At 40.7% G+C, this 27,058-nt stretch overlaps 1 protein-coding gene and 2 pseudogenes across 1 annotated transcript; all 3 read right to left on the bottom strand.

The window, feature by feature from the left end:
* On the bottom strand, positions 1 to 23,031 carry LOC147886809 (uncharacterized; annotated as a pseudogene).
* LOC147886810 (uncharacterized) lies at positions 8,942 to 10,635 on the bottom strand. Its single transcript, XM_087395051.1, has 3 exons — positions 10,487 to 10,635; positions 9,657 to 10,400; positions 8,942 to 9,560 (listed from the first exon to the last, which is right to left on the bottom strand). Exons 1-3 carry the CDS (start codon positions 10,633 to 10,635, stop codon positions 8,942 to 8,944), a joined length of 1,512 nt encoding a protein of 503 aa, XP_087251177.1.
* On the bottom strand, positions 23,031 to 23,660 carry LOC147886808 (uncharacterized; annotated as a pseudogene).
* Positions 23,661 to 27,058: the final 3,398 nt, after the last annotated feature.

Below are 27,058 nucleotides of genomic sequence, written 5' to 3'. Positions count from 1 at the left end.
TTAGTGTTTAACCTGAAGCATCTTTTGCCAATCATGACTCTTGAGTCCATAGAGTTAAGCAGAGCCTCCCTTCTTGCTTTTTGTGAATGTACCCTTGAGGGATAGCATGTAGCCGGTGGGGGTGCGAATGGAGGTAATGACTTTCCTCATTTGCTCTTGCTCTACTTTGGACATAATCCAAGGTGCCTTGGAAAGGATAATCTTCCCACCACGAGGTCCCACGCAAAGTGCGGCTGAGGGAGGGAGATGCCAGCTTGCATGTCTTCCCTAGCACCAAGTGAATCCCTCTTACCCGTTACATGTTCCCATATGGCTTGTCCCACATTTTTGAACACATGCATGGGATCCAAAAGATGTTGGATCTTCAATTTTGACCAATAGGGGAGGCTCAACAGGATCAAATGTCATGACATACCTCTTGGTGGTCCATTAGGAGGAGGGAATTCTTATGATGCTCCTCCCAATGCCTTGCCCAATCTTGCATGCTCCATTGAAATGGCTCCATCCCATTGGTGGAAGGGACATACTTGGGATGCGATGTAGGCAAGAATCGATGGTTGTTGGTATATATCACCTTGCTTAGGAGCACAGGCCTCTCTGTGACTAACGATGGACCACAAATTGAACATGCACTATGTCAGTATGTAGACAAACCTAAAGCACATGCACAAAAAAGAAGGGTGAGCACACTTTTCAATACATGTTGATATATACATGGGTGAAAGCATGCTACAGTGTATATACTATTAGCAAAACTCTTTAGTACTAAGAGAGTGACTTTTTCATAAGTAAGAATCTTATTCATAAGTAAAAATGTACCCGTTAAAAAGATTTGTTATGGATTCTTGTTACGAATTTTATGCAGCTTAATAATTAATGAGCATGTGTAGTATGAGATACGTCTCTCTCTCCTTCTCTCTCTCTCTCTCCCTCTCTCTCTCTCTCTCTCTCTCTCTCTCGTTTTTGCATTTGAATTGTTCTCACATAGCTACATGCTCTCTTAGCCCGCTTAGAACCGTCCCCTATTGCATGCTCTCTTAGCGCGCTCAGAACCGTCCCCGATTGCATGCTCTCTTTGAGCTCTCTCTCTCTCTCTCTCTCTCTCTCTCTCTCTCTCTCTTTCTCTCTCTCTGTGAGCTATCAAGGATGAAGAAGCCGATGAAGAACTCCCCTGCAAAACAAAGCCTTGTGGCAAAATTACCTGCAAAGAAATCTCCATCGAAAAGCAAGTTGAAGGCTACTCCAGAGAAGAGAAGTGAGGGAAAGGCAAAGAGCAAGGAGAAGAAGGTTGAACATACAGGTTGGCTCAAATTTTCTCAAGGACCGAAACTGGGGTGGGATTTTTTCGATGAGCTAGGCCGAAAACTCACTCAGAGTTGAATGAGTGGTTGTCAAGTACATGGCGCTGCTCGCATCCTACCACACATAGATGCTTCCACATTAGTTGCCTTAACATTGATTTACAGGAGGAGTTTTACAAGCTCTACAAGAAGATTTACCAAACGGATACCATCATCAATAATGAAGTTGGTACAGTATTTTCCCGTGCCTTTGACGCATCACAATAGGGAGGCATTGAGGTTGATTAGGATGATTTTGTTCAGCAAAGATCTACTTTTCAGAGGGGAGATCCCTCTAGCATCCAATTAGAGGACTCGGAACCTTGTAAAATTGAACATGTGCCATGCAAGATTGATAGCTACTCAGGTGATGGTTTTCAAAAACATGGCTTGCAAAAATATGAAATGACAGAAAGAAAGCTGGAGGCAATGTTGACATGCAAGAAGTCAGCAACAACCAATCACTAGAAGAAGTATTAGACGTAGCTTGCACGTTAGAGAAGGAAGCAGAGCAAACGTGCGGCTCCATTACCGGCACTTATGATTGGATTTTAAGTACAATCCAAAATTCGAAGAGCGAGGTGCTCAAAATTGAGCTACCAAAAGAGATAGACAAGATGCAACAAGATCTAATTGCTGCTAGAAATGTGCTACAGTCAGCAAAGCATGATCATAAAAGGATTGCAGAGCAGATGAGAGGGAGCAATGAATTTATGCACAACACAAAGTGTCTGGCTGACTCTTTGTATGCTCAGGGATTGAGGGCAGTTCATCCTGCTCTGGTTGAGCATCTTGTAGGCCCTGCCAGCCTACTTGTTAGCATTGAATGGTAATTTGCATTAGGTTTATGTATTTAGATTGTTTGTGATTGTGCACTAGTAAGAAGCTTATATTGAACTTCTTGTACATTGTCTCTATGCAGGTGTGTGTTTTGTGGCCTTGGCTTTGGCTTGCAGGCATTGGATGTTGTAATTCCCCCCTTGCTTGCATACATACCACATGTTGTGTGCAACGCATCACTTCTCGTACTCCCCAAAGTGCGTGGCACAGTCATGTAGTGAAATCACGTCCTATGAGTGGATGGCTGCAATGGGTTTTGGACCTACAAGTACCCAAGCTATAGGTATGTGTTCTCTTAAAACTCAGGTTCTACGTTTGTATTTTAGTACTATTTAACATTATTTTTACATAGCTTAGTTTTGTTATAGTTCTATTATAGTCCTGTTATAATACTGTTTAATTTAGTACTATTATAATACTATTTAATTTAGTACCTTTTAGTAGTAGGGTAGACCTTGATTTAGTAGTAGGTTAGACCTTTTAGTACCTTTTAGTTGCTTTTAGTAGTATGCCATTAGTCTATAGAACTATAATAGTTCTATATATGTCCATTCTTTAATACTACACTACCACTTATCTTAGAACACTTTAGTACTAGTATGCAGTATTTGCTAACATTAATAGATGTTAGTACTATACAAATTGTATCTCTTTAGTACTATGCTAATACAACAACATATTTTAATACTATTTTTGTAGTATCTAGGTGTTAGAACTATTCATTGCTCTTGTCCTAAATAGCACTAGTCAATTAGTAGTATTTGCTCATAGAGAAAGCACCATGTTAGTACTATTCATTGCTCTTCAACTAGTAGTATTTACTCATAGAGAAAGCACTATGTTAGTACTATTAAGTGCTCTTGTCTTGAATAGTCCCAGTTAGCTAGTAGTATTTGCTCAGATTTTAGTACTATACCATTTAGTACTACTCTTTAGTACTATGAAGCCATTGTGTTCTAGGCATCACTTACTACATTTTTTTGTAGTTTCTAGTTGTTAGTAGTCAATAGTACTTACGAAGAAAGCACTGTGTTGGTAATACTCAGTAACCTTATAGTTTTTATTCATAGTAAACTAGTTTAGTTCTATACACATTCTTGCCATTGTGCTAGCAATATTATTACTATTTTTTAAAGTATTTAGTTAATAATAGTACTCACAGATAGCTTAATGTTAGTGCTTTTCAATAATAATATAGTACTAAATAGTTTTAGTATGCTAGTAGAGAGGTTAGTACTATACAAATTCTTGCTCTTTAAGACTATTTTGCCATTTGTTAGTAATGTTTAGTACACAATGCTCATTGGTATATGTTAGTACTCACAAATTAGCCACTTTTAGTAAAATTTAGTACTTTTCATAGTACTACTTAGTACTATATTATATTAGTTTTATAATATATTAGTACTATATTTTCATTAGTGTTAGTAATCCAAACTATGTTAGAGCACTATGTTTTTTTGTTTGTGCTGATAAGCATATTGTGTTTTTATTGCTTGCAGGTGGAGCACCATGCATTTTTGAACTTACTGACTATAAAACGTCCGAAAGCATTTGCTCCCAGGTGCATGAGGGAGTTGCCTGTATAGGTGTGCATGGGTTTGCATAAGGCTCTTTTGTTAAGCATAAGGAGGAGAAGCCAATTGAGATACTGAGACCTGACCTCTCATCTGGAAACTTAGAGGGTAATGAGGGAAAGAAAGAAGGTCAAAGTAGCCTTCCCTTAGAAAGCAAGGAGGATGCAGGAGACTCATAAAACAAAGATGAATGCAAAAGGATTGCCCTCCACCAAAATGAGCTTCTAAGCTCTGAGCATACTAACAAAAGCTACCCAAATGAGAATTCAAGTGATGGAGATTCTATTCCTCAAGGGAACGCCATTTCTAAAAAACAAAATGCAAAGCAAAAGTTATACAAGAACAAAAAGAAATGCAAGCAAGGTATGGCACAATTGGTTTAGTGTTTTACCTGGTATTTTCTAAGTGTTGAATTTTGCTATGTCACATTCTTTGCACTGATTCAATTGTGATGGGGCTATTTTTGTGTGATACAGATGGGAAAAAAGATGAGGCACCAATCTCATTGGACTCTGAAGATTCCAATGAGTTGAGCATGCAAGGTTTAGATAGTACTGAAGTCAAGACTAAATCTAGTGATCATGAGAGCTTGCTTGCAAACACTGGTGCAGGAGCATGAGGTGATTGCTACATCTATCGAGCTGACTACCTAGAACGCTAGTACATCCAGCACATTCACCAAGGCTACTATCCGAGAGCATGAGGTGACTGCTGCAACATGTGTCAAGGTCACTGCGGACGAAGAGCACAACAAGGCCACATCCATCAAAGAAAGAGCCCAAGGCCACATCCAGCAATAGCATGACCGACGAGGAGCATGATGTGACGACTGTTGAGGTGGCCACCACTGACGAGCTTGAGGAGGCTACACCTCACATTGATGGTGACAATCTAAAACTATCTAGCTTTATCCTTGCGGGGTTTAAGATGAGGAAAGCTCGTAGCCGTCCTACCCATAATGGTTGTGACCTTGTATACTTGCCCAAAACCAAATCTGGCTCTAAATGAGCTGTGTATTGTCCCTACTTTTTGGCTTTTTTGGCTTTTATGAGTGTGCTGCACTTTTGAAATACATTTTATTTTCTATCTTGAGTAGTGTTCATTTGTCGTTTACTTTTTTTGATTGGTATGAGTTCATTTTCTAGGGGCTTGTCAATTTCACCTTGTCACTCTTTTGTATGTTAGGTTCCTCCAGTCAAGTTACTTATTTTTGATGTTAACGGAGTCATGGTCAAAAGATGGTTCCAAAAAGCTCCATCCGATATTTCTTTTGATCTTCAGCTCCACATAGTCGGCAAACACATGGTGTCGCTCAGGCCGGGACTGATTGAGTTCCTTGTTGAGGTGGGGTCTCATTATGATGTAGAATATTGGAGTAGCATGACCCGCATAAATATGATGCCGATTATTAATTTGATAGAGAATGAGGTGGCTCCTGTGGATTCAAACGTTAAATTCAAATTCCACTTCTCGCAAGATGAGTGTGTGCAACACAACGGCGTACACCATTCTGAGCAAACTCACGAACTTTTATTCTTAAAGCCGTTCACAGTGCTTCTTCAGAGGGACATTCAAATGGACCCTATGCATACCTTGCTCATTGATGATAGTCTAGATAAGGGATATTTGAACCCACTAGGGACAACATGTTGTGTCGTGACATATAACGGTGATTCAAATGATATTGAGTTGCTCAAAACACTGTTGCCTTACTTGCAGAGGCTATATAAGTTTAATGGCACTGTCCCAAACTTCTCATACAATTGTCCATACAAAAGATTTATTTTTGAGTAGTACATGAAGTTGCACAACACAAATCCCCTCCAAGAGCTACTAAATGTAATAGAGGCTGATTTCGCCAAGGTGGAAGACATCAAAAGTGCCGTGGAATTCATAAGAGCTGATCCAACACCAATAAACTGGCCAGAAGTTACTGAAAGAATTCGAATGCTACCATTCAATGTATGTGAAGAAATTTCAAAAAAGACCCGATTTCATGCGTATAAGAGCTGGTGAACTGATTAGAGTATGTGATTAGCTTTGGCCTTTGTAATCAGCTATATTGTAAAAGGATTTTGATGTGACAACTATTATATAATGATACATGGTTTTGCTCTCAAACCACCTTTTGTATGAGCTCCTTAGTAGTCATCTGACAGTCTTGGATTTTTTTGTAACTTTTTGGACATCTCTATAAATGTTATTTTATAATTCAAGTTATAGTTTACTAAAATAAGAAGCCTTGCTATTTAAAGTTCTAATTGATTAAACACTACTAACATGGTACTAATATATGCCTTTCTCTACTATGGCACATACTAAGGTACAACTAAGACAGTACTAACACAATAGTAGCATAACTTTAACACAGTTTCAACATAGTACTAAGTTAGTACTTTCCAAAGATACCTTAGTACTAACACGGTACTGTCCAAAGAAAACAAACAAAACTATGACCAACACAATAATGTCCAGAGATAGAACCCAATATCATGACTAGAAAACTAATTAACACAATACTAGAAAAACACAAAGAACTTAAAAATGTGGAGAAGGATACGGTTTTAGAAAAAAGCCTGGTTGAAACACTTCATCTTAAGACCATTACTTGTTAACTGTTACAAGGAATGAATCAGTCCTAATTCACTCTCATGCAATAAAACCACCGCTTGCTATTTCTAAGCTTATTGATGTGGTTAAGCAGGTCAAGTATGTAGGCAGTAAGCTTGCCAATCTTATCCCTCAATTTACCCACTTTAGTATTACCTAGGAATTAAGGAGTGTCACATTACCTAGGATGTGCTCTTCCACTACTACACACGCATCCTATTGCGACGTTTACGTACCGACGATTAGCGCTCGCTTAGCGTTAATCGTCGGTATAAAAATCGGGTGTCGTAAATCGTCGCTATATAGCGACTTTTAATAAGAGTCGCTATATAGCGACGTTAGTAATGGTCGCTATCTTAAAGGTCGCTATATAGCGACTTTAGTAAAAGTCGCTATATAGCGACTTTTAAAAGTCGCTATATAGCGACACTGAGACTATATTATAGCGACGTTTTACAGAGAGGTTTTTTTTTTTTTTTTAGCCTTAAAATTTATTTTCTTCCAATGACAAAATTTTTTAAATTTTCATACATGTTTGAGCTCATAGAGAAATAAAAAATGAGAGCATGTACATCAAGCCTTTGAAGCTCATATATTCATGTCCAAGTTGGAGATGAGAAAAATCAAATTAAATAAGAGCATTTACATCAACTGTTTCATCTTGAGCCAAGTCTAAGGCGCCAAGCAAGTCTATCTCCAACTCTATACCGAGTTGATCTCCTATATCATCATCGTACTCTAGCATCGTACGTTCACCTAAAAGTATTTGATCATCTTCTTCAATTAAGCTTAAGTGTGGTGATCGATCTTGACGATTGTTGTCTTCCTCGTCAATATCGTGATCTCCATCCTCCTCCCGTGCGATGTCATTATGCGCATCTTCCTCTTGCCTCATATGGTGATCTACATCTTCTTCGCTAGATTCATCAATTGGATCCGGATTTGGTAGTGGCATCTCCATATCCACATCTCGATCTTCAAAAATCTGCTTACTTCGTGGTGCAACTTGGATCACGTACCACCATCTTGGATCAGAACGATCCGGATGAAAAACCACCTATATTGAAGATGAAAAATCACGTGCCAAATGTCGTCAATTATATATATATCAATGGACTTAAAAAACGAAAGCTTCGACTAATTGAATCATTAGTATGCACCTGCTCACAGTGCTCGGGAAGAACAAAAGTATCACTTTCATCGGTCCAATGTTTGGTGGAGTCTATTGCAAAGAGACCGCTACCATCTTTTCTCACAGTTGCATGGGGACCGTTGTAAGTAGTTCTAAACCATTTTACATCAAGAATGAAAATAGTAAATCGTCTGAAATCAATTTCATAGATGTCGCGTATGGTTCCACAATAATCCAACTGTGAGGAGAGAAGATTGGTATCCGAAGCACTTGCTCGGCTATCTTGTGTGAAGTTAGCCATGACTCCACAATCATACGTGACTCTCTTTGAATCGATGCGTTCTATGCGAAAATGTCGTCCATATGACCATAATGCACTGTACTTTTTGTACTGTAAAAGAGCATCATTAAAACAATGAAGATGCACCTATTTTATAGCATATATTGCCACAAATAATTACTTAATTACATCAAGAGATAAGAAACTTACATGCACCATACATCCAGATGATAACTCCCGCTCGCGCTCGTTTATTGTCTCTCCATCACGTTCGGCTTTACGTATAGCTAGTTGTAGCCAATCAAGTGACATGTGAGTAGGGAGAAGAGCCAGATCTCGTGGATATGGTTGTGATCGCCTGTACATTACTCTGAATCTCGTCCTTGCATTTATTCTTTCTGCTTTGGCCACTTCATATCTCTCAATCCACTTCTGCATCTCAGGGCTATTGAGGATACAAAACTTATTGAATTTCTCCATTTGCTCTTCGCTCATCTTTCTTTCAATCCCTTTTCCTTGGGGGACCTCGCCAATGATGCGATCATCATCCTTGTTGTGCCAAGCTTGCGGCATATCAGGATCCGTGGATGCAAGAAACTCTGTGATATATACTAATGACTCTTGCACAAGCCATCCCTCTGCCATGCTTGCTTCTGGTCTTGCTCTTTGTCTTACAAACCCCTTTAAAGTTTTCATAAACCGCTCGAGAAAAAACATCCATCGATTATGAACGGTACCTGCTATAGCCACCTCATCAACTATGTGCACAAGCAAGTGGACTTGAGTTGTCATAATGCTTGAGGGAAAGTGCTTCTCAAGCAAGCATACGGCTTCGATGGATTCCACCCTAGCCTTCTCGATGCTCGATATAGAGATCTCTTTTTGAGATATCCACCTATTTCACATGTCCATGCATATGTAAGATATTTGAGATATCCACCTATTTCACATGTCCATGAAGAAAATACATAATGCGAATTGATAGTAAGCATACCTCACAATACCACAGATCTTGAATATAGCATTTCTAACATCTTCTTGTAAGCACCCTTTTATTGTAATTGGAAGGATGAACTATCAAAGCAACAATGAAATCATGTCAACAATATAACATAATAATAATTACGCTAATGCATCACTATTATCGGTACACTAATTCTACTTAGAATACCTGTAAGACCTTGTGCCAATCATGGGACTTGAGGCCACTAAGCTTATTGTCCTTTGAAAATGCTCCTTTCAAGCAACGCATGTACCCTGTCGGTGTTTGAAAAGAGGCAATGTCTGCCTTGATCGCTGCCTCCTCCCTCGTAGAGAGGATCCACGTTGCTTTCGGGAGGACAACTTTTCCTGAAGCATGCACTTGGGGCCACAAACGAGACATCCTATTCATAGCACGCAAGTCTTCTCGCACTCCTCTCGAGTCCTTGGAACCAACCAAGTGTGCCCAAATGGTAGCCCCCACATTCTTAAAGATATGCATGGGATCCAAGAGATGATTGATTTGTAACTGACCCCAATAAGGAAGCTCGTGAAAGATCGATAGCCTCTTCATACCAGGAGGAGGTTCCTCTCCATTCTCCCTCCAAGCTTGAATCCAATCACTTGCTTTCAAATATGATGGTGGTGGATCAAGCTGACCTCCACGTGCGAGATGGTCGAGCGGAAGGTATCGAGCATGACCTTCATAAACATTTTTCCTCATGTGTTTGGAGTAGTGTGCAAGCGATTTCAGAGCGGGTCCACAAACAGGACAAGCATGGTACCCACTTGTAACAAGCCTTGCACGCGTGCATGAATATGTTAGTACAAGACATGCGTGCAAAAGAGAGTAAAAAAAGCATAATCCCTCATTGTACATGTAAAGACATAACCACGTACCTGCGCACTCTCCATATCCTGGGTAGTCATGCATGGTCCACATCAAGATACCCCTGACGGAAATATCATTGGTATGCCTAGGAGCTCTGGAAATATCAAAGACCTGCACTCCTCTCCATAATATCTGTAACTCCTCTATCAAAGGTGCCATGTACACGTCCATGTTTCTTGCCTTGTACTTTCCTGGCACAAGTAGTGCAGGCATGAGGTGTCCCTTTTTTATTGTTAGCCATGGTGGGATATTGTAATTCACCACGACTATGGGCCATGTCGACCAAGATGTCGAGCGTAACCCGAAAGGATTCACGCCGTCCATGGCTAGCCCAAGATGTAAGTTGCGTGGCTCTCTCGCAAAGTCCGGCCACTGATTATCTATGTGCTTCCAAGCCGCACAATCTGCGGGAATCCTCAATGTGTGATCAGTGGACCGATGAGATGCATGCCATGTCATCAACTCCGCTATGGATTTGCATCGAAACATGTGTTGTATTCTTGCAATGATGGGAAAGTGTCTTAAGACCTTTACCGGTATCCTCTCACCCTGCAAGTCATCTCTATATCGTTGTTCCCCACACTTTGGACAACTAGCCAAATCTCCATGCTCACGACGAAAGAGAATACAATCATTACGGCAAGCATGGATGGTATCATAATCCATACCCACCATTGTTAGCATCTTTTTCGCTTCATCTCTTGATGCGGGCATGGTATTTGGTGCAGGCAACATCTTTTGGAGCAACCTATGACAAAGACACTATCCAAATGATGATTCTCAAAACAAACAATATCCAAATAATGAGTCAATCAAATTAATGCAAGGGCTAACCTCATTAAGGCCGAGACACTTGTATCCGACCATCCATACTGTACTTGTAGATTCAAGATTGAGAGACAAGCACGTAGTTTAGACATCCTGGCACCCTCGTACAATTGTGTTGATTGCAACTCTCGCATTTTCACCTCAGACTCTGACATCACGTGTACGTGGGATGTAGTGCCCCTAAAAATGGAATCCATCATGTCGACCATACCCTCGTCGTCATCTGGGAGACTATAGTCTTGTTGAAAGTGAGAAGGTATATGTGTACCCTCGTCACCCTCGTCATCCTGTCATAAGCTCATTCGTGTAAATAGAAGATCTTCTAATTCCGGGTATACAATAAGATTGCGAACTTAAATAGCTTTGACTTACCGATGATCCATCAACATGTGCAACACCAACGGGGGGTACTGGTTCCGGCTCCTCCCCATACATCCGCAAGTGGCGCATGATAATACGACGTTGATGTCGTACTTCTCGCTTGCAATGAGTGCAATGACAATATAACCTCTCCGTAAGCCACTTCGTGCTCCCGGGCGTTGGCGCATCATCGGATGAGCTTCCACTCGTCCCTTCCATCTACACTTATAAAACCAAAACATAAGCATGAAGAGGAGATGTACACAATTATGAGCATAGCATGTTTAATTTGAGCTTCTCTTGAGGCTATATAAAAAGAATGACATCGCTATATAGTAAGGATTGAAACAAAAAATCCTATATAGTAAGGCTGTGTAGTAAGAGGAGATATTGACAATTATAGGCATAGCATGTTTGAGTCACAAGAGGCCTCATTAAAAAACAAACAGTAAGCGTCGCTATATAGCGACGCTCTGTTCCGTCGCTATATAGCGACGATTTTAATTGAAAGCGTCGCTATATAGCGACGTTTTCAATTAAAAACGTCGCTATATAGCGACGAATAAGCGTCGCTATATAGCGACGCTGTGGGTTAAAAGCCGAAACGTCGAAACCCGCGGCGTTTTGCTCAAAGCTTTCCTAATCTCTAAACTAAGCTCTCCAAAATCTCCTCCCACCTATTTTCACTGACCTCCCATCTATTCCAAGCAACCTCCTACCCTATTTCCCACTCCTCACCCTCCTCCTACCTCTTGTGCACCCTCTCTCTCCTTTTTCCCTCTTTGGTTTCCAGAAAGAAAGTTCTTCAAAAGGTGAGTTTTTTTCAACAATGTAGGTTGTTTGTTTGTTAGCTTTGGTTTTGTGAGTGTTTCTACTTGTATTGCTAAAGTTTTAAACTAGTTTTTATGCTTGATTAGAAAGGATTCAAACAAAAAACGAAATTTCAAGAAAGAAAGAAAATTTCAAGAAAGAAAGAAAGAAACTCACCTCTTCTTTCTGTATTTCTCTTCCTTCTCTTCCTTCTCTTCTCCTCAATCTCCTCCTTTCCTTGTCTCCTCAATCTTCTCTTTCCTTGTCTCCTTTCAAGAAGTTGCTTTTGTGATCTCCTCTTTCCACTAACATCTTATTTGAAAAAATGGGTTGTTTTCTCTCTTTTGTAGGGCCAGTCCACTACACCGAGCGGGACATAGTCTCTCTTTCGTGGGCCCAGTCCACTACACCGAGCGGGACATACTTTTATAGGTAAGTGCTTCCTCTTCTTTCCATTTAAGCTTTTTGTTATTTGCATTTGCCTGCAGCTAGCGCCTTAAGCGCTAGCTGCAGTGATGGGCGTAGGAACCCTCTCTTCCCCCTTCTCTTTTTCTCATTTTCCCCCTTCTCTTTTTTCCCTCTTCTCTTATTCTCTCTTTCCCCCTCTCTCTTTTCCCTTCTCTCTTTCCTTTCCCCCTTATTCTCTATTTCCGCATCCCTCTTATTCTCTTATGCTTATGCTTCTCTCATTCCGCATAAGCTCCTCCTCTATTTCCGCATGAGCATAAGCTCATGCTTATGCTCATTCATGAGCATGAGCTTATGCGTAAGTTTCCGCAAGAGCTTATGCGGAAATAGAGAATGAGAGAAGCATACGCTTCTCTCATTCTCTTTTTCCGCATAAGCTCCTTCTCTCATTCCGCATAAGCTCCTTCTCTATTTCCGCATGAGCATAAGCATGAGCTTATGCTTATGCTTATGCTTATGCTCATTCATCCGCAAGAGCTTATGCGTAAGTTTCCGCAAGAGCTTATCCGCAAGTTTCCGCACGTGCTCCTTCTCTTTTTCCGCATAAGCTCCTCCTCTATTTTCGCATGAGCATAAGCATGAGCTTATGCTTATGCTTATGCATAAGCATAAGCATAAGCTCATGCTTATGCTCATTCATGAGCATGAGCTTATGCGTAAGTTTCCGCAAGAGCTTATGCGGAAATAGAGAATGAGAGAAGCATATGCTTCTCTCATTCTCTTTTTCCGCATAAGCTCCTTCTCTCATTCCGCATAAGCTCCTTCTCTATTTCCGCATGAGCATAAGCATGAGCTTATGCTTATGCTTATGCATAAGCATAAGCATAAGCATAAGCTCATGCTTATGCTCATTCTTCATGCTTATGCTCATTCATGTCCATGAGCTTATGCGTAAGTTTCCGCAAGAGCTTATGCGGAAATAGAGAATGAGAGAAGCATATGCTTCTCTCATTCTCTTTTTCCGCATAAGCTCCTTCTCTCATTCCGCATAAGCTCCTTCTCTATTTCCGCATGAGCATAAGCATGAGCTTATGCTTATGCTTATGCTTATGCTCATTCATCCGCAAGAGCTTATGCGTAAGTTTCCGCAAGAGCTTATCCGCAAGTTTCCGCACGTGCTCCTTCTCTTTTTCCGCATAAGCTCCTCCTCTATTTTCGCATGAGCATAAGCATGAGCTTATGCTTATGCTTATGCATAAGCATAAGCATAAGCTCATGCTTATGCTCATTCATGAGCATGAGCTTATGCGTAAGTTTCCGCAAGAGCTTATGCGGAAATAGAGAATGAGAGAAGCATATGCTTCTCTCATTCTCTTTTTCCGCATAAGCTCCTTCTCTCATTCCGCATAAGCTCCTTCTCTATTTCCGCATGAGCATAAGCATGAGCTTATGCTTATGCTTATGCTCATGCATAAGCATAAGCATAAGCTCATGCTTATGCTCATTCTTCATGCTTATGCTCATTCATGTCCATGAGCTTATGCGTAAGTTTCCGCAAGAGCTTATGCGGAAATAGAGAATGAGAGAAGCATATGCTTCTCTCATTCTCTTTTTCCGCATAAGCTCCTTCTCTCATTCCGCATAAGCTCCTTCTCTATTTCCGCATGAGCATAAGCATGAGCTTATGCTTATGCTTATGCTCATGCATAAGCATAAGCATAAGCTCATGCTTATGCTCATTCTTCATGCTTATGCTCATTCATGTCCATGAGCTTATGCGTAAGTTTCCGCAAGAGCTTATGCGGAAATAGAGAATGAGAGAAGCATATGCTTCTCTCATTCTCTTTTTCCGCATAAGCTCCTTCTCTTATTCCGCATGCAAGTTTCCGCAAGTTTCCGCATGAGCTCCTTCTCTTATTCCGCATAAGCTCCTTCTCTCATTCCGCATAAGCTCCTTCTCTATTTCCGCATGAGCATAAGCATGAGCTTATGCTTATGCTTATGCATAAGCATAAGCATAAGCTCATGCTTATGCTCATTCATCTGCAAGAGCTTATGCGTAAGTTTCCGCAAGAGCTTATCCGCAAGTTTCCGCAAGTGCTCCTTCTCTTTTTCCGCATAAGCTCCTCCTCTATTTCCGCATGAGCATAATCATGAGCTTATGCTTATGCTTATGCATAAGCATAAGCATAAGCTCATGCTTATGCTCATTCATGAGCATGAGCTTATGCGTAAGTTTCCGCAAGAGCTTATGCGGAAATAGAGAATGAGAGAAGCATATGCTTCTCTCATTCTCTTTTTCCGCATAAGCTCCTTCTCTCATTCCGCATAAGCATAAGCATGAGCTCCTTCTCTCCTTCTCTCCGCATAAGCTCCTTCTCTCATTCCGCATAAGCATAAGCATAAGCATAAGCTCCTTCTCTCCTTCTCTTATCCGCAAGTTTCCGCAAGTGCTCCTTCTCTTTTTCCGCATAAGCTCCCTCTCTTTTTCTACATGAGCATAAGCATGAGCTTATGCTTATGCTTATGCTTATGCATAAGCATAAGCATAAGCTCATGCTTATGCTCATTCTTCATGCTTATGCTCATTCATGTCCATGAGCTTATGCGTAAGTTTCCGCAAGAGCTTATGCGGAAATAGAGAATGAGAGAAGCATATGCTTCTCTCATTCTCTTTTTCCGCATAAGCTCCTTCTCTTATTCCGCATGCAAGTTTCCGCAAGTTTCCGCATGAGCTCCTTCTCTTATTCCGCATAAGCTCCTTCTCTCATTCCGCATAAGCTCCTTCTCTATTTCCGCATGAGCATAAGCTCCTTCTCCTTCTCTTTCCCTTTCTCTCATTCTCTATTTCCTCGTTCTCATTCTTTTCTTTCCTTTACATCTTCTTTCCCTCTTATCTTTCCCTCTTCTTTCCCTCTTTCCTTTCCCTCTTTCCTTTCCCTCTTCTTTCCTTTCCCTCTTCTTTCTTCTTGCCTATGCCTATGCCTATGAGAATGCTCATGTTTGTTTATTTGTTTTCTGTTTTCGTGTTTGTGTCTATGTTAGACATGGGATCACGTCGCTCATCGGACGAGTACGGACAGCCTCGCAGGAGGAGAGCTCACGATCTATATGCTCCAGAGGACTTTGATTCCTCTCAGGCGACTACCCCGAGGACTACCCCTGGTCCGACTCCTCTCGGTCCTAGCACTGTGACTACCCCTGGTCCGACCCCTCTTCCACGTAGCACTGCGACTACCCCTCAGGGGACTCCTTTGCTAGCCACGCATGGCTTTGTTGGGACTCCCGACGAGTTTGTAGCGCAAATGAGCGATGAGGAGGCAGCGAGATTCTTCTCTCTGCTCTCTCAGAGGACCTCCGCAATTCCTTCCCCTACACCGACGGGTGGACGTAGAGCCCAGCCATCCCCTCGCGCCCCTTCGACCGCAGGATCATCACCTGCGCATGCCTCCCGCAAGGGAAGGAAGAGTAGGATGGGCGGCTCATGTTGTGCTGACTCAGGAGATGTAGACGAGTCAGCACACTCACGCTCCTTTAGGTCTCCACTTGGTCCGGAGACACAGTATCAGTCAGGTCCCTTTCCCTCTCCTACTCCCACAGCTACTCCTCGATCCGGAAGCGGTCGCGCAGCTTCCACTCCTTCAGACTCTGCTACCGTCAGTCCCCCTTACTCATCAGGGGATCTCTCCTATCAAATCACATCTGCCGGAGAGATAATAGAAGACAAAAAGGGCAAAGCAGTGATGGCCGCCATGAGGCGGTTGATGAGTCATCACTTCAAGAGCGGCATAAATATCGATTGGCGGTATCAAGATGGCCAAAAGAAGCAGGCGGTGATCGATGAGTTAAAACTCAGATTTCCTAATCCGCCAAATGTGGAGTTTAATAACAGTTATATGCTCGAGCGCATGGGTTTGGTCCTAAAGCATCGCAGATCAACCATGCGTACTTCCATTACAAAGGGGTTGTCTAAACCCAGCTGGGCAGACAAAGCTGATTGGAAGTTCTTGAAGAAGCAGAATAGGGACCATCCTGAAATGTTCGAGGGTCAGAGGAGGGCTGCGAAGAGACGGCTGGATGTCGTAGGTACTTCGCACTTTGGTGCAGGTGGACGGTATGCGTTCGAGGCAACCGTGGTAAGTTTACTTCTTTCCATTTAATGTATTGTTCTATTTGTTTTACTTACATATTACATGCACTTTAGCTAACTCTAACTCTCGTAAATTGGATCCACAGCAAGCTGCGATGGGTCGTCTTCCTACGGATGCAGAGACGCGGCGCGCATTTCGGATAGGAACCAAGCCGTGGTTCATTGAGCAAGAGGCAATGGGAGCGACAGTCGATTGGGCTGAGGTGGCTGCCCGCACGGTATAAGTTTACTCCTGCTTGTAATCTCACTTTTTAATTTAAGTTCCAATCTAATTTTCGATTTATATGGTTCAGTCTCAGGGTCAAAGCTCAAGCGTCCCATCATCAGAGACGAGCGATCAACAGGGGCAAGGATCGGACGCAGGTGCCGATGACGAAGGAGAAGACGCAGGTGTCGGGGACGAGGGAGAAGATGCAGGTGCCGAGGACCAGGGAACAGCCCAACAAGACGATTCGGATTCGGATTCGGATTAGTAGTGGTAGTAGCATTTTTCATATCCGCTCGTTAGAGCCATTTTGTATCGCCCTTTCACAGGGTAATTTTGTTTCAAACACAGTTGTATATGTATATGCATTTCTTCCTCATCGTTCACAAGAACAATTTTGTATCACCCTGCAAGCAAGGGAAATTTTGTTATAAAAAACTTTCTTTTGTAATTACAAAAAAAAAAAAATGGTTAGTGGGGCTAAACAGGGCTTCCTTTTGGCCCTGTTTAGCCCCACTAACCATTTTTTTTACCTTCTGTTAATCGTCGCTATATAGCGACGTTTACCAGTGTCGCTATATAGCGACGATTAACAGAGTCGCTATATAGCGACGTTTTTATCGTCGCTATATAGCGACGTTTACATCGTCGCTATATAGCGACGATTAACAGCGTCGCTATATAGCGACGGTTTATAGCGACGCTCCTTTTCCGACGATTTTAACGACTTTTATAGCGACCTTTGCGCCCGTGAAAAAAAAAATTTTTAATGTAAAAAGCGTCGGTATTTCCGTCGGAAAATGGCCTATGCCTTGTAGTGTTCATGCACCTCCAAAGGGACACGATAAGTAGTGTTGTACCCTTTTAGCTTGAGCTTTGCTTGTAACATTGGGAACTTTATTGCAACTATTGCATCAGCATGCAACATGGCTGTAGGTGCATCCCTTAGCAAGGCATAACTATTTTTAGATTGTGGCAATTAGCATAATAGATACCATGCACCACTGCATCTCCAATGTTGAAAACATTACCCCAACCATCCTTCACTTGCTTTGAGAGGACTCTCTTGGCTTCTTTGCATAGCACAATGTAGTAATCCTCATTGTCTATGTTTGTAGGAGACTCTAGGTGGTCTCCAACCTCCAACATATCAGCTAATTCTTCCTGCTGCTCTGCGTAGACAATGTCATCTTGCTCAACAACTACTGCATTATTCTTCTCTCTATCAGGCTCCAGCTTATGCAACTTCCATGGCTGTACATCACTTAGATTGATGCATTTGTCCCAACATTCATCAACACAATAGGAACAAAAGCAAGAAAAACTTTGAAACAAAACTTGTGTGGGTCTTTGTGACTGAATCCCAACACACAATGTGTGTTGCGAGTACCTTTGACTATTTGTCACGTGTATGCATTGCTGCTATTGACATCATTGATCTTCACCTCCACAAAAAGCCTTTGCTTTCCATCATCTACCATCTTCAAAGTCAACCATTCAATAGCATCGTGGGCATTATGTAGCTTAGCACCATTTTCATCCAACTACTCAATTATTAGAGCACGCTTTATCATAGCACCCGCACCATCATGCTCTCCCTTACCATGCCCAATACCAAAGAAGTTTCATAGCATTCGACTATTGGTTAGTGAAAAGTACCTATAATTACAAACACAACAAGATTTAGTTGATTGCAGGACAATACTGATTTTTTACATGTAGAACATGTGGTAAAATAGTCAGGATGTAGTCCTAACACAAACTACACATAGTAGCACAGAGTACACAGACTAACACATAGAACTAACATAGTACTAAAACAAAACTACTGTAGGACTACTAGTGTACAACCATACTTGACTAGTACAGGACTAACGTAGCTCTTCAATAGTACTAAAAAAGTACTAAAATAACACTAACATAAAATTCTAGCATTGTATTGAAATAGTACTAAGAATTCAAATACCGATCTAAACATAATATTGAAATAATACTACAATAGAACTAAACTAGCACTAATATAGTCCAACACTTATTACGATAGTCCAAACATATAGTACTAAGATAGTAGATAGAGTATAAACATAGACTAACATACAACACTTAAGTACTAACTCAAACTTACATATAGCACAAATGACTAACAGAGCATTATAACTAATTATCAAGACAAACTATCATGTACTTACACAGCACTAATGACTACTGACAAAGACTGGCATAAAGCACTAACATAACGCACACCAACACAAACTAACATAACACATATATACTAGAGAATTATCACAAAATTAAATGCAAGTTAGCCCATTTCTAATCAACAAGGTGCCATGCTCCAATACATGCAACAGCCTTTGATCATGATGTAATATTCATGGAGAATACCATAATGAGCAAAGCCACCGATAGGGGTTATTCCCTTATCTGTTGGGTCATATTTAGTAGCTGCCTTGTGAGTCTCCTCCCCAGCCTTCCTAATCTTATAAGCCTTCTTGTTCATCTATACTCTGTGGTGATAATCTCTTTGCCCAGATCTGGCCACAGTAAATGACACGCAAGCAGGGTGCCATGCTCCAATACATGCAACCTTGCCGAGACCACGGTGGGTCTTGCGAGGCAGCATTGTAGCTCTTCACCTATTCCCCACACCCTCGTAACCATGACCCTTGGTAACTCCAATAGTATCAATCATTTCATCCTTGCTAAAGACGCTATGAGTCATGGCACAGCCTTCTCAAAAAGCAACAAACTAGTAAACTACATAGAGCACTAACACAGAGTACTAACATAGCACTAGGACAAACAAGCACTGATCAACATAGTCATTGCATATAGTACACAGAATACTAAAATAGAGCACTAACATATAGTTTTAATGTAGTACTAACCTACTAACATGCTACCATAGTACCAACATAAAACTAACACAGACTAACATACTAACATAGTACAAATAGTACTAACACAGACTATTGTAGATCACTAAAACAAAGTACTAACAAGTACTAACATAGACTATAGTACTCATGCAAGTGTGCTAAACACATAGTATTCATCGCGTAGTAGGAAAATAATACTGAGTACTACATAGAACTAACACAAGCTAAGAAACAATACAAAGAGGCTACTAATATGTACTAATAGTGTTGCATTAGAACTAAAATAGAATTCTTGCATAGAGTACTAAAATGGATTAGTACTAATAACAGAGAAGACTACTAATACATAGTATTAGAATGGATATAGTACTAAAATGGAGGAGTACTAACACAAGAGACTCCTAATACATAGTACTGAAATAGAGTTCGAGGATAGACTACTAAAATGGATGAGTACTAACAAAGAAGACTACTAATTTATAGTACTCAAATAGAGTTTTAGGATAGAGTACTAAAATGTATGAGTACTAGCACAAAAGAGTACTAATACATAGTGTGAACATAATACTATCACAGACTACTAGGGAGTACTAACATCGCGTACTAGGTAAGATACAGTACTAGAATAGAACAATACCAACATAGAAAACTACTAACACATAGTATCAACATAGAAGAGTTTTGAAATAGATAGTACTCATAGAGAAGATTTATATCTAGCTTAGAAGAGTACTAACCTAGATAGTACTTCCTACATGACTAACAAAGAGAATTAATAGTGCAAATATACTCATGCAGGACTAACATAGTACTTAAATAGTCTTGAATGTAATTTAAATAGTACTAAATGAATAGTCACACAATACTCACATTGAGTGATAATGCAGAGTACTAACAAGGAGTAACAAATATTACTAATACAAGGCTAAGAGAGCACAAAAAATAAGGGGTTTGCAAGAATTTTGCATAACCTCACCTTGCAATAAAGTAAAATAGTCGTGTTGCCTTAAATTGAGATGTTGCTCCATTCGACTAAACCCAGTGCCTTTTAAACTTCAATCCTTGAGACACAAGACATTCATAATGAATCTTAAAACAATGTTGAATGAACAAAGTGCCATGCTGTTTGTCATCTGAAATATAAAAGATAGATTCCTTCTTAAAATTTCCATCCTCCTTCTAATAGCAAATATGTACCATTATTGTACACTGGTCATTATACCAATGCATGGACTGGATTTCGTTCTGCACCTTAAAGGTATAATTCTCGGCAAAGTTGACAACAGACATCACCACGTCATCTAGCAAATTCTTCAAGCATTCTTTGAATTGAGAATTTTGCCAATAACTTCGAAAGTTATGAGGGATGAACACATTCAAATGCTGTAAAAATCGGATTTCACAGGTGTCTCCTTGTATACTTGTTTTATGCGCTTCCTCATTCGACTTCTTCCTATGTCCTCTGTGACATACTCAAAAGTTTTTCACTTTACCAGTTCTTGATTTGCTACATCAAGTTCACGAGGACAAAATAAAGGTTTCAGACACTGCTTACACATTCGCAATAAGCATGCAAGCTTGTGCCACACAACTGACTCTTCCTTTGGGCATACAGCCAACCTCCACAATTCTGAAATTGAAGAAAAGGTGGCTGTATAGGCACTACACTTTTCCTCCTCATTTGGCCTACAAATCATACACAAGCAATCACATGCATTTTCATGTATTGATTGTGTGTCGATCCTTAAGGAATTCACAGCAAGCTGCATCAAGTCGATTCTTGTATGGTAAACACAATAGCATGTGTTTCTCTCCTTAAGCTTTCTAACAAAAGAAGGCTTCGGGCTTTGAAAAGCACGAAATCCAATGTCAATTGAGGGATGTTGCTCTTTGAAGTTCATGAAGAATTCTGCCTGCATCAGCAGAACAAAAAGTACAAAATGAAGAATTAGTAAGTATGAACTCCGATACTATTAACAGTGATTATAATGGTGATATTGCTAGTACTAACAGTGCTATTAGACTAATCATAATAATAATCTTCATTTGATCTAAAGAAAAAATTAAAGAGGTTGGTGGTACTGCTTGAGAGGTTGGATTTGGTAATTTAGTAGAGTGTAGCTGCTTATGGATTTACATAAGAATATTCATAGATGAAATTTAAGGGCTTGAGTGAAGAAGTTTAGATGTGCATTCTAGTTTTATTCTAGTTATGACAATATTCACAAATGAAACAGCTCATTAAAAAAAAAAGGTAAAGGCACTTTGAATCATGCTTAAGGTAGAAGCATTTGATGTAGATATACCTCGGTAAGTTCCAAGTAATGGGAGGGATGAAATCTGTAGTTTTTTCGACTTATCCGCTGCCTACAAACATCCTTCTTGTTTGGAGACACCCTTGTGTTTCTTGTCCAAAATTGAATAACAGCATGAACAACCTCTTCACTTAGACAATCAGCCCTACGTTTGCATCCTTCTCCCACCCATTTGAACGTTTTAGCTTGTATATCAACACGATATTTTTTCAAATTTCTTGGTTGGACACCAAGGGTTTTAGCAACTTTCCTATCACTGTATTGCTGTTTTCCTGCATAGTTAGCAACCATGTGAAGTGCTACTCTCTTTGCAGCTAGCTTATTTGCACGTTTTATGCCTTTGACCATGCGTAGTGATGTCTTGATGTTCTTTACAATTGCCTCCAAAATTGTTTGGTTTGGAAACATTGTCTTCTTCATAATTGCTTGTAGTTTCAGATGTTTTAAAATCCTGCTAAGAATTTGTGACCGTCCTTCTTCATTAAAACTGCTAGTAATGTTCAAAAATTAGCACACTATAGACAAAGCAAGACCCCACTTGCTCCTTTCAGAGCGCTTTGAATATCCACCTAATGATCCCACAGAGACGCATGGCTCAGTCCATCTTTAGATCATAACAAGGCAGAGACAAAGGGAAATGAAGAGAGAGAACAGGTAGGTTATAGGAAAGGTAAACCGAGAGAATAGGTGGGATACACAGAGAAAGAGAACAGGCGGGGTACATAGAGAGAGAGAATAGGCGGGATACACAGAGAAAGAGAACAGGCGGGATATACGAAAGGTAAACCAAGAGAACATATGAGGTATAGAGAGAGAGAGAGAGAGAGAGAGAGAGAGAGAGAGAGAGAGAGACCAGGCGGGATACAGGAAAGGTAAACCGGTCAGCATCCAAACTTTCAAAGAAAATAAACAAACTATACCATGCACGTCCAAAATTTTTTGAATTGTGGGACTATCTTTATTTTTAGAATTTTAAATTTTCATTTCATTACTACCAAAATTAGTATAATAAGTATGAATAGTATCGCTCAATTTTTGGCCAAATACACTACTAAATGGGTACACCGTACCATGCTTTCACCCACATAATAGCTAAAGATAGGATATGAGCATACCAGAGATCTCTCCAAATCTTGGAAAGTCATGCATTGTCCACAAGAGGATGCCCTTTACCAAAGCACCTCGATCTCGAGAGGGCTTAGAAACATCCATCACCTCGATGCCTTTCCACAACTCCTGGAGCTCCTCGATAAGAGGCTCTAGATAAACATCTATGTTTTTAACCTTTTGCTTGCTTGGGATGAGAAGAGAGAGAAAGATGTTGCCTTTTTTGGTTGTCTCCCATGGTGGAATGTTGTAGTTTACAAGCACAACCAGCCAAGTACTCCAAGTACTGGAGTGTTTGCTGAAGGGGTTCACTCCATCAGTAGCCAAACCAAGCCTCAAGTGTCAAGGCTCCATCCTAAATTTTGGTCATGTATCTTCAATGTGACCCCATGCTGGTGTATTCGTCACTGGCACTCTCATGACTCAATCCGTACTACAGTTTGATGCATGCCATGCAATTAGCGTGCTGCTCCCTTTGCTCCTAAAATATATGCTGGGAACACGAGGGATAAGTAAAAAATGTCTCAAGAACTTGCGAGGCACTGTGGTGGTTTGCATGCCATCTTTATACCTCTTCTCACCACATCTAGGACATGGCTCTGTGTAGGCATACTCACCACGAAAGAGCACATAATCATTGACACAGGCATGTATGCGTGCATAATCCATCCCCAAGCTTGTCACAATATCTTGAGCACTCTGACGGCTATCGGGTAGTTGATTACCCACTGGTAACAACTTTCTTAGCAATCTAAAACACCAAAAAAATCATAAAAAAGTGATATTAGGAACTAAGCATAATACGTAGTGTTAACGATATTAAAACATATTTGCATACTCACCTAAGAAGTGCATTGACACTTGCACTACTCCATCCAAACATCGCCTGAAGATTCAAGATTTCGAGGGAGGCTCGTAGAATAGAGTAAGTGCTTTCCTCATACATCGGTTCGCGGGTTGCTTCAAGCAAGGACTCCTTTGAAGATTGCCTAGCCACCTCGTATGTGCAATCATCCTCTCAATCATTATTGGCTTCATTGATGAGTAAATCCTCTACTATTTCATGCAAAATGGTGTCATCAACTCTCACATGGGATGGAACATCGACGGATGCACCTCCATCATACACCACTCTTGATGTGCCAACCTTGCGAGGGGGTGGGGGGGATCGAAACCCCTATGATGGCCTCTTGCCATAACTGCTCCTTCCTTCTCCTCTGTGCTTCGCCGCTAATGACACTCCAATGTGGAGCAATGTCGATGTCCACCAGCATCCGTGGATCCATCATCTCTTCTCGTGCATACTTTCGTGGATCCTCTCATAAGTCCCAATCTTCAACGTGTACCAAACACACGCATTGAAGACATGCGATATCTCTTTTTCACCTCATGTAGGAGTAAGACAAGTGATCAATAAACCATCGGTTGTGTTTTGGGCCCATCCGCGGTCCCTCATTGTCCCATTCATTCTGCACGCATGAACAAGGGTCAAAACAAATTTTAAATAATTGTGAAAAAAAATAACATCGATATCTTGATTTTACAAAAAAAATGATCATCTCAATATTTAGTTTAAAAATAATATTTGATTTCTAAAAATATGTGAAAATCTTCAAAGAATCTCTTAGTGTACATACAATATTACAATTTTATGCTCTATATACACTTTGTAAGTAAGAATCATGCATGCCAAACCAAAAGTGGATATGTCAAGAGCAAAATCCGGGTACGCACACAAAGTGAGTATATACGCAGTAATATATGCAGTAATCTTCACGATAAAGAGTGCAGTAATATCCACAGTAAAATGAATTTTAAAAATTTTTATATATAAAAGAAGAGGGGTAGAGACTGGCGACCGCCTTTTGCCCCTCTTCTTCCAAGTTTTGGCACAGTAGATAGTAGCCCATGAAAAAGAAGATTTATCCTCCTCCATAGCTACACTCCCCTCCCGCTCTCTCTCTCTCTCCCTCTCTCTCCTTCTCTCTCTCTCTCTCTCTCTCTCTCTCTCTCTCTCTTTCTTTTTCTCTCTCTCTTTCCTCCACATGCTCATCATCAAGCACCATCCCCAAGCTCCGAGAAGCAATGTAAGTGCCCTCTCCCCCTTCTATGCACACACACACACACACATGCACATACACACACATATGCATGTGCACACACACATGCATGCACACAAAAACACACATGCACACACAAACACACATGCACATGCACACACATGCATCATAAACACACATACACACACCTAATGTGCATTTTGCATCCACACACACATACACACATTTGATGTGCATCTTGCATGCACACACACATACACACATGCATTGCACATTGGAATACATCCAACATTCCAATGTGCACTTCATAGTGCATATTGGAATGCTTCAACAAGCATTCCAATGTGCACTATTAAGTGCACATTGGAATGCTTGATACATTCTAATGTGCATATGCACACACCTAATCTGCATTTTGCATGCATACACCTAATGTGCATCTTGCATGCACACACACATACACACTCATTAATGTGCATTCTAGAGTGCACATTGGAATACTTAATGTATTCCAATGTGCACTCCAAGATGCACATTATAAATTAGAATGCAAGAAACATTCCAATATGCACTTAATGTACACATTGGAATGCTTCATGCATTCCAATGTTCAATGTGCACTTGAATAATCCCTCTCCCTCTCTTTTTCTTTACCTCAATGTGCATCTTGCATGCAGACATATGCATTGCACACACACATACACACTCATTAATGTGCATTTTAGAGTGTACATTCGAATGCTCAATGCATTCCAATGTGCACTCTAAGAAACACATTACACATTGGAATGCATGAAGCATTCCAATGTGAACTTAATGTACACATTGGAATGCTTCATGCATTCCAATGTGCAATATGCATTTCAATAATCCCTGTCCCCCTCTCTTTCTCTACCTCAATGTGCACTCCAATGTGCATATTGGGTGTGCATGTGCACATTCGAGTGCACATACACACCCAATGTGCCCATTGAGTGTGTTTAACACTCTTTCTCTCTCAATCAATGTATTCATTGGGCACATTGATTCCTCTCTCCCTTCCTCTCCCCCTCTTGATGTGCCCTCCAATGTGCACATTGAGTGTGTATGTGCACATACACACTAATTGTGTCCATTGGGTGTGCACATTGTGTGGTTGATCCCTTTTTCTCTCCCTCTTCCTCCCTGTCCCCTCTCAATGTGCACTCCAATGTGCACATTATTGTGCACATACACACTAAATGTGCCCGTTGAGTGTGTTTAGCACTCTCTCCCTCTCAATCAATGTGCACATTGATCCTCTCCCCTTTCATCTCCTCCTCTCAATGTGCACTCCAATGAGCACATTGAGTGTGTATGTGCACTCCAATGGGCACATTGAGTGTATATGTGCACATACACACTCAATGTGCACATTGGGTGTGCACATTAATGTGCGCATATACACTCAATGTGCACATTGAGCCATTGAGCCCTCTTTTTCTCTCTCTTCCTCTTTCGTTCATACTAAGAAATGTGAGAGTACTTACTTCGATATGTGAAACTGAGTAAAAACAAGTTGAAGACACCCCCAATAGACTTCACTTAGGCTCCAATAGATGATTGCAACAATGCCGGTTGAGAATTAGTGAGATATTAGAGAGCTTTGATGAGAGAAGTAGAGAGATTAGTGAGGTTAAAGAGCTTAGATGAGAGATAGAGAGAGCTTAAGTGAAATTATGCCTCTCTTTTATAGAAGAGAGACACTCACATAGGATCTCTTTTAGACATAAGATTCTTCCCTCTTAGGATTCTCTCACTTAGGATTCCTCTTTCACATAGGATTCCCCCCTCACATAGGATTTCGCACACCTAGGGTTCACACACATATACACTAGGTTTCATATTTATAAAATAGGTTCACTAATACAAAAATAAAATAGGCTTTTTATATTTACAAAAAAAAACTCTTCATATTAAAATAAGCTCCTCCAATGTGCTTCTCTCTCCCCCTCTCTCTTTCTCTCTTCAATGTGCACTCCAAAGTGCACATTGAAAGGTAGATTGATCCCTCTCCAATATGCATCTTAGAGTGCACATTGTATATTGGAATGCTCCAATGTGCTTCTTTCGTCTCCCCCTCTCTCTTTCCCTCTTCAATGTGCACTCCAAAGTGCACATTGATCCCTCTCAATGTGCACTACTTAGTGCACTCCAATGTGTTTCTTCCCTCCCTCCTTTTCACTTCCCCTCTTCAATGTGCACTTCAAAGTGCACATTGAAATGCACATTGATCCCTCTCAATGTGCACTTTGGAGTGTACATT

This window comes from Dipteris shenzhenensis, chromosome 24 (assembly GCF_047967505.1).
Source record: "Dipteris shenzhenensis isolate YYH24624 ecotype China chromosome 24, Dip_SZ_1.0, whole genome shotgun sequence".
Lineage (NCBI taxonomy): Eukaryota > Viridiplantae > Streptophyta > Polypodiopsida > Gleicheniales > Dipteridaceae > Dipteris > Dipteris shenzhenensis.
This window is presented reverse-complemented; position numbering and strand designations above follow the sequence as displayed.